Raw genomic sequence first — 17,868 nt, 5'->3', positions numbered from 1 at the left:
CAGCATGGGTCTGGCATGGATTCACATGCTCATGAATATTCCCCGTCAGGCTGGGAATCCTCGGTAAAGAAAAATCAGTATCAGTTTCGTTTCTGATCTGTCTTTCGTAGTAGTAACCAATCACTGATCTCTGCGTCATACTGACCACAGCCAATGACTGCCCTCTACCTAAGCCCCGCCTCTGGCAGCCATCTTCAGATTTGGTAGCACGTGAAGTGGCAGTATGACCAAGTGAAGAGCCGCAGAGGGGTAGGCGGGAGGGTTCGCATGTGAATCCATGCCAGACCCATGTTGGAGAACAACAGTTACAGGTAAGTAACTTGTTCCTTCTCCAGCATGGGGTCTGGCATGGATTCACATGCTCATGAATATAAGAGTAAATAGCAGTACACACATGCACAACCACGGGGGGTGGCAAAAGGCTCAACATTAAGCAATACAAAAAACTCATCATTAAGCATCTCTTACCTCCTCACCAGGCTCACCTTAAGCGAACAAGTTGCGCAGCACTGCTTGGCCGACCCTGGACTCCTCCCTGGAATCCCGATCGACGCAGTAGAATCTCGTGAAGGTGTGCGTCGACCTCCACGTAGCAGCCCTGCAGATGTCCAGCAGGGGCACACCAGATAAGAACGCCGTAGTAGCAGCGATCGCACTGGTCGAATGGGCTCTCGGACGGCCTGGCAGCGGTCGGTTAGCCAACCAGTGGCAGTGCATGATGCAGCCGGAGAGCCATCTGGAAATAGAAGACTTCGAGAGAGCCTTCCCTTGATTCACTGGTCCAAAGTTCACGAATAGCTGTGATGTCCTCCGAAAACTCTTTGTGCGGTCCACGTAGAACTTCAGCGCTCTAGCCACATCCAGCGAGTGCAAAGTCCTCTCGGCCGGCGACGAAGGAGACGGGAAGAAAACAGGTAACACCAAGGGCTCTTTAAGATGGAAGTCCGACGGCACCTTGGGCATAAAGGAGGGGTGCATCCTAAGCACCACCCTCGAGGCATGGAAAGTCAAGTACGGTGCTTTGCAGGACAGGGCCTGGATCTCTCCCACTCGTCGTGCGGAGGTAATGGCCACCAGGAATGCAGTCTTCCACGACACAAACTTCATCGGTGCAGAGTGCATCTGCTCGAATGGGGGCCCCATGAGCCTGGTCAGCACCACGTAAAGTTTCCACGCCGGGGCCTTCACTGGCGGGAACGACCGGAACAGTCCTTTCATAAACTCTTTCACCAGTCGATGGGACCACAGGGACGTCCGTCCTGTGGTTCTGGTATATCTGGAGATCGCCGCCAGATGAATCTTAATGGAGGCATGGGCTAGCCCAGCCTTTGCCAGCGATAGCAGGTATGGCAGCACTTGAGGGGCCTTAATCCTTAGGGGGTTGATCTTCTGTGCTCGGCACCAGATAGAGAACCTCTTCCACTTATGACCGTAGCTTTTGAGAGTCGAGGACGCCCTGGCCTTTGCAAGAACCTCTCTGCAATCGGCCGGTATATCGTAGCCTCCAAACTCTAGTGCTGCAGGAGCCAAGCCTGCAGGTTCAGTGACGCCGGGTCGTGGTGGAAGATGGCGCCTCCTTCTCTGGAGAGAAGGTCCGCGTCCGCCGACAGCTTGATGGGAGGGGACGCTGACAAGTCCAGAAGGTCCGGGAACCAGATCTGCCTCGGCCACGCCGGTGCAACGAGAATCATCCTGCACCGGGACCTCTTGAGCTGGTTGATGAGTCGAAGCAGCAACGGCAACGGAGGGAACGCATACAGGTATAGGCCGTCCCAGGGGAACGAGAACGCATTGCCCATGCTTCTCGGCTGGGGAAACCTGCTGGCGAACCTCTTGCACTTCGAGTTTGTCGCTGTTGCAAACAGGTCGATTTGGGGTTTGCCCCATCGTCGGAAGAGTTGATCCACCTGATCCTGGCGCAGTTCCCACTCGTGACACGCGCGCAGCTCCCTGCTGAGCGAGTCGGCGATGGTGTTTCTTTCTCCTGCCAGGTGGAAGGGAACCAGGAACATCCCCTGGGCGACCGCCCAGTGCCACAGATCCTGTGCCTCCTTGGATAGGGCTGGGGATCTGTTGCCTCCCTGCTTCCGTATGTAAAACATTGTCGTGGTGTTGTCCGTGAAGATCCGCACCACCTTGCCCTTGAGCGACGGGAGGAACAATTTGAGAGCCCAGAACACGGCTCGGAGTTCCAGGACGTTGATGTGCAGGAGCCTCTCCTCCGGGAGCCAGAGGCCTCTTGCGTGGAGATCTCCGGTGTGGGCGCCCCAACCTTCCAGGGAGGCGTCCGTCGTCACCGTCTCCTGGTACGCCGGCGTCTGAAAGTCCTTGCCCGCCGTGAGGTGCGCTCGAAAGCCCCACCACTGAATCGCCCACCGGAACACCACGTTGAGGGGGCCCCGGTCTTCGAAGGTGCCCTTCGCCTGCATCCAACGGGCGTCGAGAAATTCTTCAAGAGGGCGCATCCGTACTCTGCAGAGGCGCACCAGGTAGATGCAAGAGGACATCATCCCCAGGAGGGACTTGATGGACCTCACCCTGGCCACGTCCGTGGCTAGCAGGCGCTGCACTTTGCCTAGAATGGTCTTCGTCCGTTCTTCCAACGGTGCCGCCAGGCGCCTCACTGTATCGAGCTTCGCTACCAGAAACAGGGCCACCTGCGACGGCACCAGGTGGGACTTTGGGTAATTTATGGCGAATCCCAGGTCTGTGAGTAGCTGGACGGTCCTCGCAGTGTGTTCGACGGCGAGTTCCCTCGTCCTTGAGCGGATGAGCCAGTCGTCCAGGTAGGGGTAGACGTGAATCCCCTGCAGGCGCAGCCGCGCCGCCACAGGTGCTAGGCACTTGGTAAAGACCCTGGGGGCCGACTTCAATCCAAACGGCAGTGCTCTGAATTGGTAGTGGCGTCCCTGGACGACGAACCTGAGGAACTTTCGGTGACTTTTGAGGATGGGAACGTGGAAGTATGCATCCTCCAGGTCCAACGACGATAGAAAGTCGCCTTCCTCCAGCTGTCCCAGTACGTGCTGGAGGGTGACCATCCTGAACTTTTGTGACCTGATGTATTTGTTCAAACAACGAAGGTCCAGGATGGGGCGCCAGCCGCCCGTCTTCTTCCTGACGAGGAAGTACCTTGAGTACACCCCGGAGCCCCGGAGTCTCTTCGGGACAAGCTCGATGGCGCCTTTCCTGAGCATCGCCCATACTTCCAACAGCAGTTGCGGGACGTGACTTTCCTTCCTGGCCACAGGTGGAACGTGAGGGCACTTCTTCAGGAATTTGATAGGGTGTCCTCTTGCCAGGGTGTCCAGCACCCAACGGTCGGTGGAGATGGACTTCCACACGCCGACGAACTTTGTCATCCGGACTCCCACCGGGGTTCTTTGGTGGGGGCCCGAGACCACGGCCGGTTCAGTCCTGCTTGGAGGTGGTGGCCTTGCCGCCCTGGCCACCTTGCCGACGAGGCGCTCCCTGCTTGCCGCGACCCCTGTAGGCCTCCTGAGACGAGGAGCGTGCCGCATGGCGGTAGGACGAGCCACCGCTGGATCCCTTGGAGGCACCCCGTCTGCCTCCGGAGCTCTGAAAGGGCCGTCGTTGCTGAAGGGCTCCTAGGGTGCGGGCCGTCTCCGTGTCCGCTTTCATGGCTTGGAGGGATTCGTCCACCGCCTTCCCGAACAAGTTGCTGCCGTCGAACGGCATGTCCAACACCCTGGTCTGGACGTCCTGACGGAAGTCGGTCGCCCGGAGCCAACCCCGTCGTCGTAGGCAAACACCGTTGCCTAGCTGGCAGAACCCGGTATCGGCAATATCGGTTGCCACCGTTATGGCCTGGTCCGACGCCACCTCGCCTTCCTGAAGTATTTCCAGGGCCTCGGACCTCTTGTCTGGTAGGAAGTCCAATATGGGGGCCAGCTTAAACCAGAGCTCCCGGTCGTAACGGGCCACGATCGCCAGGGCGTTGGCCGCTTTGATCGTCGTCGCTGCCGACGAAATGACCCGCCGCCCCATGGCGTCCAACTTCTTTCCCTCGCCGACCGGCGGGGAATTAGACGTCGAGGCTCCTGACCCCGCCGCTTTCTTCTTCGCCGCCGCCGAGACGACCGAGTCTGGCGTTGGCTGGGCCCTGAGGCACAGGGGAGCGGTTTCGGGGACCCGGTACTTCATCTCGTACCGGTCCCGTTTGGCTGGTGCCATGGAGGGGTTCTTGAGAACCGACAGTCCCTCCTCCCAGAGGTCATCGATTAGAGGCACCACGATGACAGTCTTCCTCTTGGCCTCCTGGCGCTGATAGAGGAAACCTTCCTTTTTCTGCTCCTCCGGGCAGAGCTGGAACAATTCGGACACCCTGGCGATCATGGCGTGGAATGAGCCAATCTCGTCGGGCGGCGAAGCCCGTGCGACGGGAGACCCGTTCCGTCGTCGTCGCCCTCAGAACCCGTCGTCGAGCCCATCGCACCGTCATCTCCCGACTCGTGGGAGGATGAGGAGGGAACTGTAGGCCTTACGGGGGCTCTTCCTCGCCATCGTCGTCTTCCTCGGTTATCTCCCGAGGATCTTCCTTACGGGATCGAACCTTCTCGAATTGGACTTTGAGATTCCTCACGGCCTCGGTCAGTTCCTCCTACGAGGAGGACTCCGAGCTCGAGGAGGCTACCGTGCCCCCCCTCGCTTCTTCCATCATGGTGGCCATGACGATGGGCTGAAAAGAGGATTCGCTCCTTGGTGGCAGGTAAACTCTAGTCCCGGAGGCAGTCTCCGCTGGCGGGGTCTCTGCCGGCTTGGCCAGAGTCGCCGCGATCGCCTCGATAGAGGCCTTTGCCTGCTGGGTAGGGGCCTTCACCACCTTTGGTGTGTCCCGGGCCTTCTCCTTAGGGGGAGGGGCAACGCCTCGCTCCCCCTCTTCCGATATCTGACGGGGCTTCTCCCGAACCGGAGCGCTGGCTCGTGGTTGACGGTGCCGGGGAAGGCGCGCCCTGCCTGGCGGCCGAAGAGCCCGACCTTTTGGCGCTCCCGGAGCCAGCGGACTTAGAAGCCCGCTCGGACCCTTTCTTCTTCTTCTCACCCGTTGAGCCCTTCTCCAACCAGCTGGCGAGACGGGATTGACGGTCCCTCATGGTCCGCTCCGACAAGTTCTTGCAGAACTAGCAGTCCTTCTCTACATGAGTCTTGCCCCCATGAAGACAGTAGAGGCATCGCGAATGTTCGTCTTCCTTGAACACATTCTGCAGCCCGCATCCAGGCAGCTGCGAAACAGCTTGGGTCCGGGTGACGAACTCTCGTCCTGGGCCATCTCGAAGTAGGCCGCAAATCTTCTGGAATCCTACAAGAAGTTGATTCGACAAAATCTTCACCCTTGAGGGGCGTAGGAAAATCCCGTAAAGCCGTTAACGGGAGTAGAAACGGTGGAGCTTGAGGCTCGATTAACCGAAAAAATGTGAAAATTCAACTGAAAAAGCGCGAAACACGCAGTAAAAGCTCGAGAGCTAAGCACGAGGACTCCCAACACTTGAACGTGCAGTAAAAATCTGAAGATGGCCGCCAGAGGCGGGGCTTAGGTAGAGGGCAGTCATTGGCTGTGGTCAGTATGACGCAGAGATCAGTGATTGGTTACTACTACGAAAGACAGATCAGAAACGAAACTGATACTGATATTTCTTTACCGAGGATTCCCAGCCTGACGACGGGGAATATTCATGAGCATGTGAATCCATGCCAGACCCCATGCTGGAGAATTACAGTTTTCTTCTTTAGGTTTTAGCTGGCATAGCAAAGGGCATGAAGCAGCTGTCTTACTAGATCGTAAATCCCAGTCTAACAGGTGCTGACTAGAGCCACTGAACCAGCAGAAGGACTCTGCCTTAGACTAGCCAAACTAAGGTCAAACACCCTGAGAGAGGGAGAAAAGATGAAAGGGGAACACTCATATGATCCTAGTTTAACCCTTAGGTACACCAGTTATTTTACACTGCCAAGTAGAATGTCTTTAGTTAATGACATACTTGTTTTGTAACTTATAAATTATATGTGTGGTTCACTTGAGAATTAAAAGTGATTGTGTCCCCTCCAATACGCATATCTAGTGTTTTGTTCTTCCCTCTAAAATAAAATATCAAGTAAATTAACCTACTGGACAGGGTGACTGAAGGAACATGGTCACTTTTTCATCTTCAAGCATTAGCTGCAGGAATAGCCTTCTTATGAACCCAGAAATATTTCCAGATGCTTGTAAGCTCCCTCGTTGCGGAGCAGACTGGAATAGTTCGCAAAGCACCTGAAAAAGACAGAACAAATAATTTTATAGCAACACATTTCTATGTTAAACACTTTCCCACAATCACTCACTTTACAGATTACAAAACTAAACATCATAGGAACATTATTAAAGATCTAAAAATCATCTTCCACAAAATAAATATATTCATTATGCTTTTGTTACTATACAGAATTACATTCAAAAGGTTTTGAAACAGCAGATAATGGGACATATTAAATATAAAGAGAGAAAAGCAAAGCGACAGTAAGATAGGTATGTATCACAAGAATATTGAAAAATAAATAGTGACTCACAAATACAGCTCTAGCTCATTAATCCTAAAGACAGCATCGAAGGATGTGAACACACAGTGATGAAATGTCTGAATGAGAATGCGAATGCATGCCAAACCATTAGGCCCAGTATCTTCCTTCTAATAACATGCACACTATTTTCCTAGGCTTTCAGAACGTATACAGAGTTTGGGAGGTTTCCACAGCACACCATATATTCAGTAGGCACCAAAGGCAGATGTTATTGATTGCAAAATGTGTGAGTTATGTTCAGGTTTAGGGCAGGGTTAACTGGGCTAGAACATTCCTGAATTGAGAAAATGGCTATTTATGCCAGCCATCAGTTAGAGGGACAACAGACGAAAGCATTCATCAGTGCTAGATTAAGCATTATTAGACAATAATGAGAAAAGCTTCTTGAAATCCACCTTGCTTGCACCCCCCCTACCAGACCAGGTGAAAAACTGGTATCCAAACGTGAATGGTAGGCACAGTTGAACAGTTGCAAAAACAAATTATTACCAGATATAAAAATTCTGAAAATTAGCCTAAAAGCCTGTAGTGCCAACACAGTAACTACATTCTGTAACAGATGAAAATCATAAATGTTCAACCATTCATATAATAAACAAATGCAGGTCTTTCAGATGAACATGTTGGCAGGATGCTGCACAAGTAAACAGCAGCTACATTTAAACACACATGGTTATCTAAGACGAAGCCCATCTATACAATCCAGTAACCAAGTGCACCATAGGCAGATAGAGGGAAGGCACCAAGGGTAAATATGTGAACTAACCTACCTTAGGGTGATATTGGTTGTGATGGATACTTTGTTTCTTCTTTAAATTGTGCTTCTTTAGCATACGTTGCTCACCCGGCTAGGTCCTTGTGGGTATGCCACCGTCATCCCAGAGTGCCTAGCAGTTGTCGAGCAACAAAGTGCCTGTTGCGTTCCAGCAGGGCCCATTCATACAAGAACACACAGACTCCAGTATTACGTCTTTCCGCTTTATTCCCCTAAACTTAACTGCCTCCCCCTGCCCACTCCTCCCTCCACCCTGTCTCTAGTTTCGCTTCCCCCTAAAGGGTACAGCACCCCGCTGCTCATAACAACCCCCCCTTTCTTATCACGGAGGTCCGTGGCCTACATCTGTTCGATGAGGCGAGGAGGTTTACGCATGGTCTGCCGTGGGCGGTCGTGCGTGTCATCTGCATCCTCATCAGGTGCCTTTGGCAGAGGGTCCTCTGGCGGCTCCGCCTTAGGTTCTTCTTCCTCTGCGTCCTCTTCCGCCACAGGCATATCTCCTTCGTGGTCTTCTTGGAACAGCTTGCGGAAGAACGAGGCATTTCTTGTCTTCTCCCCATGATCTCCCGAGGCCGTGATCATCGGCCCTTTTACTTCAGTGACCAAGTGGCTCGGTCTATCTGGGGTCTGTTTTCCGTTGCTGCGTCTGTCTGAGTAGTACAACCTAGCCTATTGGGATTGCAGGCACTCTGGCTTTCCGATTCTGATAAGTCCATTCTTTGGCCTTTCTCCTCTTCTCAGCCTCTCGTTTCCTAATTTCAGCATCTTCGGCCAGAGTGTAGTCCTCCAGCTGTGGTAGCCTTGTTCGTGGCTTGTACTTCATCATGAGCTCTGCTGGGGTCCGGCTGGTTGGCTCATGAGGTGTAATTCGGTAACTCCTCAGCATCTGGGAGATGGCTTGGGGCATTGAGGCCTGGTCGGCAGCAGCTTTCTGGCATGTACTCTTTACGGTTGCCATGAATCGTTCCACCATGCCGTTGGCTTGGGACCACAGGGGGGTGATCTTTTGGTGGTGGAACCCTAGGTGTGCTGCAAACCTCCCGAACTCTTCCCTTGAAAGGTGGACCATTGTCTGCCTTCACAACATTGAGGACACCCCATTCGCTGAATAGTTCATCCACCACAGCCATCACCTGGTGGAATGCCGTGGACGTGCTTCTCCAAGGGGAATCGGGAGTATTCATCGATCGCCACCAGGAGATGGCCTCCCTCTTCCAGTGGCCCGTAGAAGTCTAGTGCCACCCTTTGCAAGGGTCCATCTGGTAGTGGAACTAGTTTGAGCAGGCATGGGGGTGCACTCGCTGCTGTCACCTGACATGGCGTGCAATGCTTCAATATGTCCTCCACTATGGTGTCCATGTGTGGGAACCAGACCTGGGTGCGTAGGATTTTCTTGGTATTAGCTATACCCCTGTGTCCTTCATACGCAATTATTATTAGGGCTTTCCTGAGGCTTTTGGGAGCCACTAGCCGGTTTCCTCACAGGAGTGTCCCCTGCTCCTTTGTGGCCAGTTCTCTCTGTACCATTGCCATTCTCTGCAAGTCTCTCCTTTCCACTTCCCCTGTGTCAAAGTGTTCCCTGGTCACATGTCCCCACCTGTTGATGTTCGCGAGTTGGATGGCCACTCGTATGGTGGGGTCGGTCCTACACTGTTCCGCAAACTGCTCCTTCGTGATGGCTGGGGGCAGGGCGTTCAAGGATAGGTAGGCGATGTATGCTTCCGCCTCGAGCAGCATGTTGGTGTCTGGGACACTGTCAGGGTGTCTCGACAAGTAGTCTGCGGGGTTGGCCTCCCCCCAGGCTTATGGACAATGGTGTAGTTATACTCCTGGAGGCGGATACCCCAACGTTCAATGTGTGGCAGCATTTGGATTTCGGGATTCCCGAATAGGGACAGGAGTGCTTGGCGGTCCGTTATGAGTACGAATGTTCTCCCAATGATGAAGTGGTGAAACTTCTTGCATAGCCAGACTGCAGCTAGGTTCTCATGTTCTGCCTGGGAATAGGCCTGCTTGATGGAGGTTAGCACTCCGCTGGCATATGCCACTGTGTGTGTCTCAGTATTTTGCTGAGGGTTGGTCTGGGCTAGAATGGCACCCAGCCCAACGGCGCTGGCGTCCACTGTAATTTCCGTGTCCCATTGCGGGTTGAAATATGCCAGTTGGCGATTGTTCGCCAGTTCCTGTTTTATCGTGGAGAAGGTGTCCTGGCATTGTTCGTCCCAAGTAGAAGGAGATCCTTCTTGAGAAGTTGTCTCAGTGGGCTGGTGAGCATCGCGTCGTGGGCAATATATCGGGCACAGTATCCCACCATTCCAAGGAACTATCACAGCTCGGGCACGTTCTTTGGGGATTCCAGGTTGACAATGGCACTGATGTTGTCAGGGTTTGCCCTGATAACTTGGTCAGAGAAGATATGTCCGAAGAAGCACAGGCTGTGCTTGTTAATGGTGCACTTCGGGCCATTAAGAGTGAGGCCGGCTTCTTGAAGGATGTTGCATACCGCTGCAGTGCCTCATCGTGGTGGTCTTGAGTGGCTCCAAAGACCAAGATATCGTCACTTTAGTTGAAAGCATTGGTGACTGGCGCCATCAACCTGCATATTGTCTCCTGGAATATCTCGGCTGCTGAAGACATTCCGAGGTTCAGCCGTTTGTAGCGGAACAGGCCTTTGTGCGTCGTGAAAGTTGTTATGGGTCTTGATTCAGGGTCGATGACCAGCTGGTGATAGCCTTGGTTCAAATCCAGTTTTGAGAATCGGGTGGCCTGGTTAAGCCTTACCAGTATATCCTCGATGTTTGGCCCCGGATGTCACTCTCTTTGGATAGCGGTGTTGGGAATCCTCATGTCGACGCAAAGAAGGAGGCTTCAATACGACTTGGGGACTAGCACCAAGGGGGATACCCCGGGAGTGGTTCCTTCCACTCTTTCGATGATGTCATTGTCCAGTAATAACTGTAGCTCACATGTCACCTTGGCTTGTAGGTGGAATCCTATCCTCCTGGGTTGGTGGGTATGGGACGTAACGAAAGATCGATGTAAAGTCTGATGACTGAATCTTTCAACATGCCTACGCCCTTGAACAGGTTGGGGAATATTGTTTTCAGTTCATCCATGTCCAGCGCCTTCTGGGACAGGGTACCTATGGAGTGGGCATGTGGTGGGAAGCCTTGGATCGTCTCAGATTGATCATGCTGGATGTCGATGAGTTGTAAAGCAGTGGCCGTTTTGTAACTGAGAAGGCACCTCCCGGTCACTGGGCTATGAATGGTGACTGGGACTAGTCGTCCTCTGTGCACTAGTTCGCACAGGAATTGTCCTTTGGATTTCAGCGGCAGGGTCGCTCCCCACTGGAAGATGCATGCTTGAGATTGGTGTAGGGGATATGTGCCTGTCAACGTCTCATGTTTTCTCGTTCATCACCTTAACGGTGGCTCCTGTATCGATAAGGAATGGTGTGTTAAGTTCTCCCATGGGTACTGTCACTCTTGGTGCCGTACTGTCGTCGGATGTGTTGTAAATGAGCCCGACATATTCTCTGATGTACCGGTCATATTCTTGGTACAGTTCTGTGCTCTGTGGTTCTTCAATGGGTGGGTTCTCGTATGGGTCTCCCGTGGCAAATTCCCGTCTTTGTGGTTCTCCATAGTCAGGTTGTATATGGTAGGGATGCTCCGGACTGTTGTGTGCTCCACTCAACGTGTTGACTTGTAGGGTCTCCACAGCCCGAAAGAATCCGGGATGTGTTGTGTATGCTGTACTTCTGTTGAAACTGTTCCTGACATAGTCCCTCTCCAAGTACGGCCGTGGGTTGGGTTGCCTCATCGGGCCATATCCCCTGGAGGGATTCGACTGTGGTGGCCATCTGCACGCGGGCAGTAGTGGGGTTCTTTCTCGCGCAAATGCCCTGGAAATGGTTTTCCTGGCCACACTTCATGCACATTTGGCCAATTGCGGGGTATTGTCCTTTGTGAGGGAATTCGAACCTGCAGTGATAGCATCGTCTCTCGGGTTGGGTCCGGCATGCAGTGTTCCAGGTATCCTGGCGGGATGATGTGCCAAGAGAGCGTTTCTGCCCTTGTGGGTTATTGCTCATGGCAGCGACTGTGTCCATCTTCTTTGGGTTTTCGATGTTGGCAGCTTGTGCGTCGACTCGTTCATAGACCCTTGCCAGTTCGGCAATCTCCTATAGTGGGAGAGGTTTCTTCAACAGGTGCTTCCCGAAATGGGATGATAAACACCCTTCGATCACTTGTAAACGAATGGCTTTGTCATCATTAAAGTTCGCAAAGTCACAATACGTTATCTTCCCTTGAACATGTAGTATGACCTGTTCAATTGTCTCATGGGGTTCCTGAGTGCACTGGTTGAATGTATATCGTTCGTATTCTCTATTGGGCAGGACCAGTAGGCGTCTGTTGATGGCAGTGATGAGTGGGTAGGTCGATTTTTCTTGAGCAGGGATGGTCTTGATGCTTTCGATTTCTTTCCCTACCAGGTTAGTAAAGCTGTCCAGTTTGTTGGGTGCGTCTCGATTTCCCACCGCCCTCATAAATTCCTTGAACTCGTCCATCCAGTCCTGCCATCTCTGACCCAGATTTTCTTGTGGCTCCAGCGTGAAGGGGTTGGGGCGGTGTAGAAATGACACTGGGTTGGTGGGGGTAACTCCTGCCACGGGGGGGGGGGGTGCAGCACCATCCACTGCTCTGGCTGCTGCTTGTGACATTCTTGCCTTGCCTGTCGCAGGTGCTGGTAGCTGTGCCTGCTTTATCTGCGCATGTGTGGCTGTGGTGGCCGTGTCACTTTACAGGCTGGGTTTTCTGGGCCACTTGACATGGGTGTGTGGCGTCCTGGTGTTTTAGGAGGCAGTGTGGGTGCCTGTTAGGGAGAAGTCTCATTTATGGCTAATTTCCCTCACCTAGTGAGTCCCCCAGCAGCTCTGCTGGGCTTCTGGAGTTTATTTGTCTCCACTTGGTAAGAGTGAGAGCTTTTCCTCCACTCTTACCTGTGTTTTGCTATGTGTTTCTACCTGTTTTTGTGATTGTGGACTCTGAAGTACACCACTTCAGTAGCCCCCTTCTTTTTGTGTGTGTCACAGCACCTTCAGTGCCGTGGCTTTGAGACTTCCCTCGACTCCATTTCTGAGGCGACTACCGTCCCCCAGAAAAGGGTAAAGTTACCATTAACTTTACTTAGTCAATCTACCACAGATCCAGTACACCCCATCTTCCATGCAGTACTGGAAAGGGTTAAATCGTATCCCTTTGTATCTGTAAGTCCTAGAGCATTGTTTCGCTCTTTTAACATTTACACTTGGCTGATGGCAGTGGAATCTACCCTAACTTTTCTACCGCGATTATATTAGATAAAAGTGGTACTGTTCTTGGCTATTATATTAGCCTCAAACATAAACCCGCTTGACCAAATCGTCTTTCTTTTGGCTCCGGTTGGGTTTATTCGCCATTTCTTTTTGTTAAAGTCTTTCTTGTGTTTTACTTTGCGCGGAAAACTAGGTTTGCCTTCTTTGTTCACTGTCTTTGTTTTTGGCGGGCTTCTGCTCAGAAGCCCACCTCAAGGCGCCTGGGTGTCTAGGGGGCTGAATGTGAGGGAGGGGTGTAGTCACCCCCTGCACAGGGTATCCTAGGAAACCCAAGTCGCACTTTGTCATGATTGGCCAGGGTAGTTGTCCGGGCTGGACAACCCCCCTGCTGGGTGATTGACAGCCAGGCTGTGTGAATGGGTTTTTTTTTTTTTTCGCATAAAGGGCAGGTCTCGTGGGCTAGAAGTCAGTCGCCAATGGAACTACAAGGAACCGAAGAGAAGTGGAGATAACGACGGCTGCTGCAACTACCCCGTCCCGTTGAAGCCCTGCTGCAGTACTGAGCTATCTTCCCTTCAATGACTTAGAGAAGATCCAGTCCGGAGTCGTCTTCCCTTGAGCTTGGTGGGGACAACCAGCAGATCTTCTACAGCCAGAGGAACCTCTTCCTTGGTCGAAATCGCTGCACGCTGCTGTAGTGGTCCGGATAGCAATCTGAAGAGCCTCTCCTGTTTTTAAGGAGCACACCTTATATCCTTCGTCGCTGCTGCCGGCTTCATCCCTGTGTGGTGCAGACCCCCTTCAGACGTCGTCCTTCACAATGAAGCTCCAGGAATCGTGGGTCTGTGGGAAACCAACAGGAACAACTGCCAGGACACCAGCTGTACCATTGGAACAAGGTTCTGTGTTCTACTTGAGGAAAATGGGTGAACCCCTTTTCTTCATTTCCAAGGCTTGCCCTTGTCTTCCCTCCTTCTTATAACCTTTGCTTCCGAACATTGACAATATCGAAGTACTTTTTGGCTACGTTGAATCGTGAACTGACTGTCTGATCTTCGGCAACAGGTCCCCGTGTCTTTCGACCCTGGCTCCGACCCTTTTGACTTTTGAACTCCTGTCTCTGTGTGTTTCGTGATTCTGCCTGCCTAACCGAAATATTGCCTGTCATTTTTGCCTCCAACTCCCTCTGGGTATCTAAGGTGCCAAGTGTGTTTTGCCCCGGTAGCATTTCATGTCACGGATACGCGTTTATTTAGTAGACCAAACTGTCAAAAAGTGATCGCAATTGTATTCGCGGTAACGTGTTTTGTTCTTAACACTGGTTCATTCAAACACAGGGTACTGACCTTGAGACTTACTATACAAAGTGGATTGGTTAGTTGTAGTGTATTTAACGTGTGGTTTTTATTTGAGTTTAATAGAAGTGTTGTGTTTATAATGAATGGTTTTAAAAATAAATGTACTTCTATTTTTCTACCTGAAACCTTGAGTCAGTGTTTGCTTGAGTCACAGTAATTGTGGTCCCTTTGTGTAATCTCTGCTACTGCTCATATACTCTTGAGATAAGCCTGGCTGCTCTGCCACTGCTACCACTCTGACATAGTAGTACAGGCTTGTACCAAAAGGTAAAACTTGTATTGCCACCCGTAGTCTTAATTGTGTGTAGTGGTCCCTAAGGGCACTGTACAGGATTCTGCCTAACAGTGCCCCTTTTGAAGTCATTGCAGCTTGCGCCTGGGCTGCTATGCTCCTCGCTTTCAAGTGGCTTTCTAGATGTATAGTGGGTCCCCCTTTGTCGTTTTGATGTGTGATCCTCGCTTTCTAGTGGGTAGATGCTGATATTCTGCACGTGATCCTCACTTACTAGTGGGTAGATGTTGATATTCTGCACGTGCAGCGAGTTTATAGTGAGCCAATCCTCGTTTTCTAGTGGACTTGTGTGCCGTTTTTGTGTTGCTGTTATTAATTACCAGTCCTCGCTTTCTAGTGGATTTATGCACTTCCTGGTCAGGCAGCGTTACTTTAAGCAGCGTCTTACCGCTGTCTCCGCCTCCCTGGGACTCCTCCGTAATTGGTAGTGCGATGTACTGCTCCTTCCTGCAGGTCCGACACATCGCTGCTTCCTCACGATCGGCTCCTCTGCCGTCGGTCTCTTTCTGGCAGCCTGCGTCCTAAATCCTCCTCACTGTTCTCACTATAGCAGCTCCTGGGTCTTCACCCCCTCCGCAACCTGCAACAGCTAACTACCTACCCATGGCAAGCCTTACATGGAACTCCTCCTCCGTATTCCACTGTCGTCTCAGGCCAGCATTCTCCAACAGGCTGTGTCCCCTCCTCACTGGGACGATGGCGTGGGCCGTCTGCTTGTCGCCAGTTGTTGCGTTCCAGCAGGGCCCATTCATGCAAGACCACACAGACTCTGGTATTACGTCTTTCCTCTTTATTCCCCTAAACTTAACTGCCTTTTTTTCATGCATTTCCTCCCCCACCCCACTCCTCCCTCCTCCCAGTCTCTAGTTTCGCTTTCCCTTAAAGGGAACAGCGCCCCATTGCTCATAACAGTGCCCAAGGATATACATAGGCTACACAGTGCCCATGATGGTGCTAGGTCAAGCTCAACTGTTCCTGGTTTACTTCCAGCCACAAATGTAGTAGAACACTCCCAGGCAAGTGAGGGGAATATGGTTGTAAAGAGGTTGTAGGAGAAACAAAATATTAATTTGAACCAACAATATTCCAAGGTAAATAAACGTTTCTAGTTAACAATACAGTTTCCTCAGCAACACACTATCAAATTTGTACAAAGTGACCAGAGATGCACAAAACAAAGAATGTATGCTAACCAAAACAATGCTTAATCACTGATTTTCAAAACCCAGTCCCTTCTCTGGCATCAGAATCCAGACAATACTACATGTCTAGTCATGTGCAAGTTACCACTCTACTAATCTCCTGAAGTGGAACGCCTCGCATAAATGCTGCTGTAACTGCTCATTTGTGCGCTGTATTAAAAGTGATGATTCATACATAGCAAGAAACGTTCCACTATTTGGTGTTAGTCTTCCTGATAGGCACGCTCCAAGATGCAGGTTCATAAGCACTTTGAGGAGATCGTCCCTTTTCTTAAAGGGGTGGGCCCTTCTTTTTTGGTCAAGACGGGACATACCCAACACCAGAACTTCCCTTCTGAAAGTATACTGTGGAAAGAATGTGTGGGGAGGGGGAATCAGAGTATGGTTAAAAGAAATAATCTTGGAGAAACAGGGTATCGTTATTTATTTTTAAATGTTTTTATTGGCATTTATATTGTACATTACCAATTCAGTACTCACTTAACGGCATTGATCAACATGCACTTAAGAAAAATTGAGATTAACATTAATTTATTCAACAAAAAAAAGTCTTCACTTGCAGAATAATTGTATAGGGGCTCCCAGCCCCATCCTCGGAGCAGTCCAGGCACCCAGGATCCCCCTGGGAGTTATAGTGAGCAGGCCTGGCAGGTCAGATTGCCCCGATGCGGGGGTTCAGACACTGGCAGAGATCAGCCGCTCTTTCAGTGAACAGAGGCCTCTCACGGGGGTTTATCGTCCGATGGGTGGAAACATGTCCCAGATTAAGGCCTTCTAGTCCTCATAAGCAGGCCTTGCCTCTCCTCCTGCTTTGGCTACTCCTGGTTTCTGCCCCTGTCCAGTGCTCCAATTCCCTATGCCACTTGGCAAACTGTGGGCCCCTCGAAGTTTTCCACACCATTGCAATGGCTCTTTTGGCCAGCACGCGCACCATGTCCATGAGTTACACAATATTTCTTACTTTGCTTACTCTTGGGTTAGGCCCCCGGGAGACACTCTTTCGGGACCAATCGTATCTCACCATCCCTGTCTTTCTACAGGTTTGTTCCATCTTGGACCAGAAATTCTGTATCTACGGGTACCCCCAAAACATGTGCAACATTCCGGCCCCCTCTGAGTTGCACCAAAGACACAGTGGGTTTGTGCTTTTGCTGAATTTTGCTATTCTGTCTGGTGTCATGTATGTCCTATACAGGACATGTAGTTGGATTAGTTTAAATCGGGCGTTTGACACTTCACAGGGGTATAGCAGGATTCTCTCCCATTCCTTTTCTGTTATGCTGATCACCAAGTCCGCCTCCCACCTCTGCTTTTGTCTGTCACTTTTAGGGTTGAGTCTGTCTGCCAGTTGAGCATAGAGCCTGGACACTGGTTTCCACTGGTTTCCACCCATCCCCCCAGATTATATAGCAGTGTTAGCAGTGGGTCTGCGTCAGGCTCGTCTGGCCACTCTTTCCATTTCACATTAGCCACTTTCCTGACCCTCCTATACCATAGGAATTGGCCCTGAGGTTGACCTTCTTTCTCCCCCATGGACTCAAAATCTCTGAAGACCCCATCTTCATGTGTCTCCCCCCCAGGGATAGATGCCGTGTCCTTCCCATTTCCTTATCGGAGCCATATCTACTTTTTTCATGCAGACCCCGGCTGCAATCCGGATTTCTGGGGAGTAGGGGTGATACCTCCTGCCAGTTTCAGTGCCCTGTCCCAAACTTTCCTGCCCAGTTTTACGATCATCAGGGTTTCCCCCAAGCATCCCAACGGGACCCATAACTCTTCCTTCAAGTGGACCGGTGCCACTAGTCGTCTCAGCAGTCTAGTTTCCGAGGTAGCCTCATCCGCAAGCCATTTGGCAACGTGACTTAGCTGAGCCGCCAAAAAGTACTTTTCCAAGTCTGGCAGTTGGACCCCGCCCGCTTTGTATGGCAGCGTTAGTGTGCTCAGGGAAAGTCTGTGTCTAGTGATGCCCCACAGTAATTTTTCAAGTAGTCGAAAAAAGGAGGCCGGGATGAGAGTGTACATTGTGGACATTTTAATCATTTTAATCACTGCAACCCTACCCATTACATATAGTGGCAATTTGGACCAGAACTTTGACGACTTCCTGAGCCTCTGCACTGCCACCAGAGTGTTAGCCCTATGCATCTGCTCAGGTGTGTGCCAGATGTTAACCCCTAGGTACCTGAACGTGTGGTTTACACTGGATTCCTACATTCAGAAGGTCTTCTTTGTTACCAGCCAGCCTCGCCTGTGGGACTATGCATGACTTCTCTGTGCTAAAGACGATCCCCGACACCCGCACAAAGTTGTCTAGGACCTCCAGGAGTGTTGGCACATTAAGG

At 51.4% G+C, this 17,868-nt stretch overlaps 1 protein-coding gene across 5 annotated transcripts in view; it reads right to left on the bottom strand.

Moving 5' to 3' along the window:
- The window catches only part of BIRC6 (baculoviral IAP repeat containing 6), a 3,097,233-nt gene that overhangs the window by 615,995 nt on the left and 2,463,370 nt on the right, over positions 1 to 17,868 (bottom strand). For all 5 annotated transcript variants that reach the window (XR_011268132.1, XM_069607902.1, XM_069607904.1 and 2 more), the window contains one exon: positions 6,128 to 6,271. Coding sequence is in view for 4 of the 5 variants with exons in the window: in XM_069607902.1 (XP_069464003.1) it covers positions 6,128 to 6,271 (144 nt within the window). In the remaining variant the exon portion in view is untranslated. The remainder of the gene's footprint in view (positions 1 to 6,127; positions 6,272 to 17,868) is intronic.

This window comes from Ambystoma mexicanum, chromosome 4q (assembly GCF_040938575.1).
Source record: "Ambystoma mexicanum isolate Mex_15411 chromosome 4q, UKY_AmexF1_1, whole genome shotgun sequence".
Lineage (NCBI taxonomy): Eukaryota > Metazoa > Chordata > Amphibia > Caudata > Ambystomatidae > Ambystoma > Ambystoma mexicanum.
The sequence above is the reverse complement of the archived record's forward strand: the minus strand, read 5'-3'. Positions and strand labels throughout refer to the sequence as shown.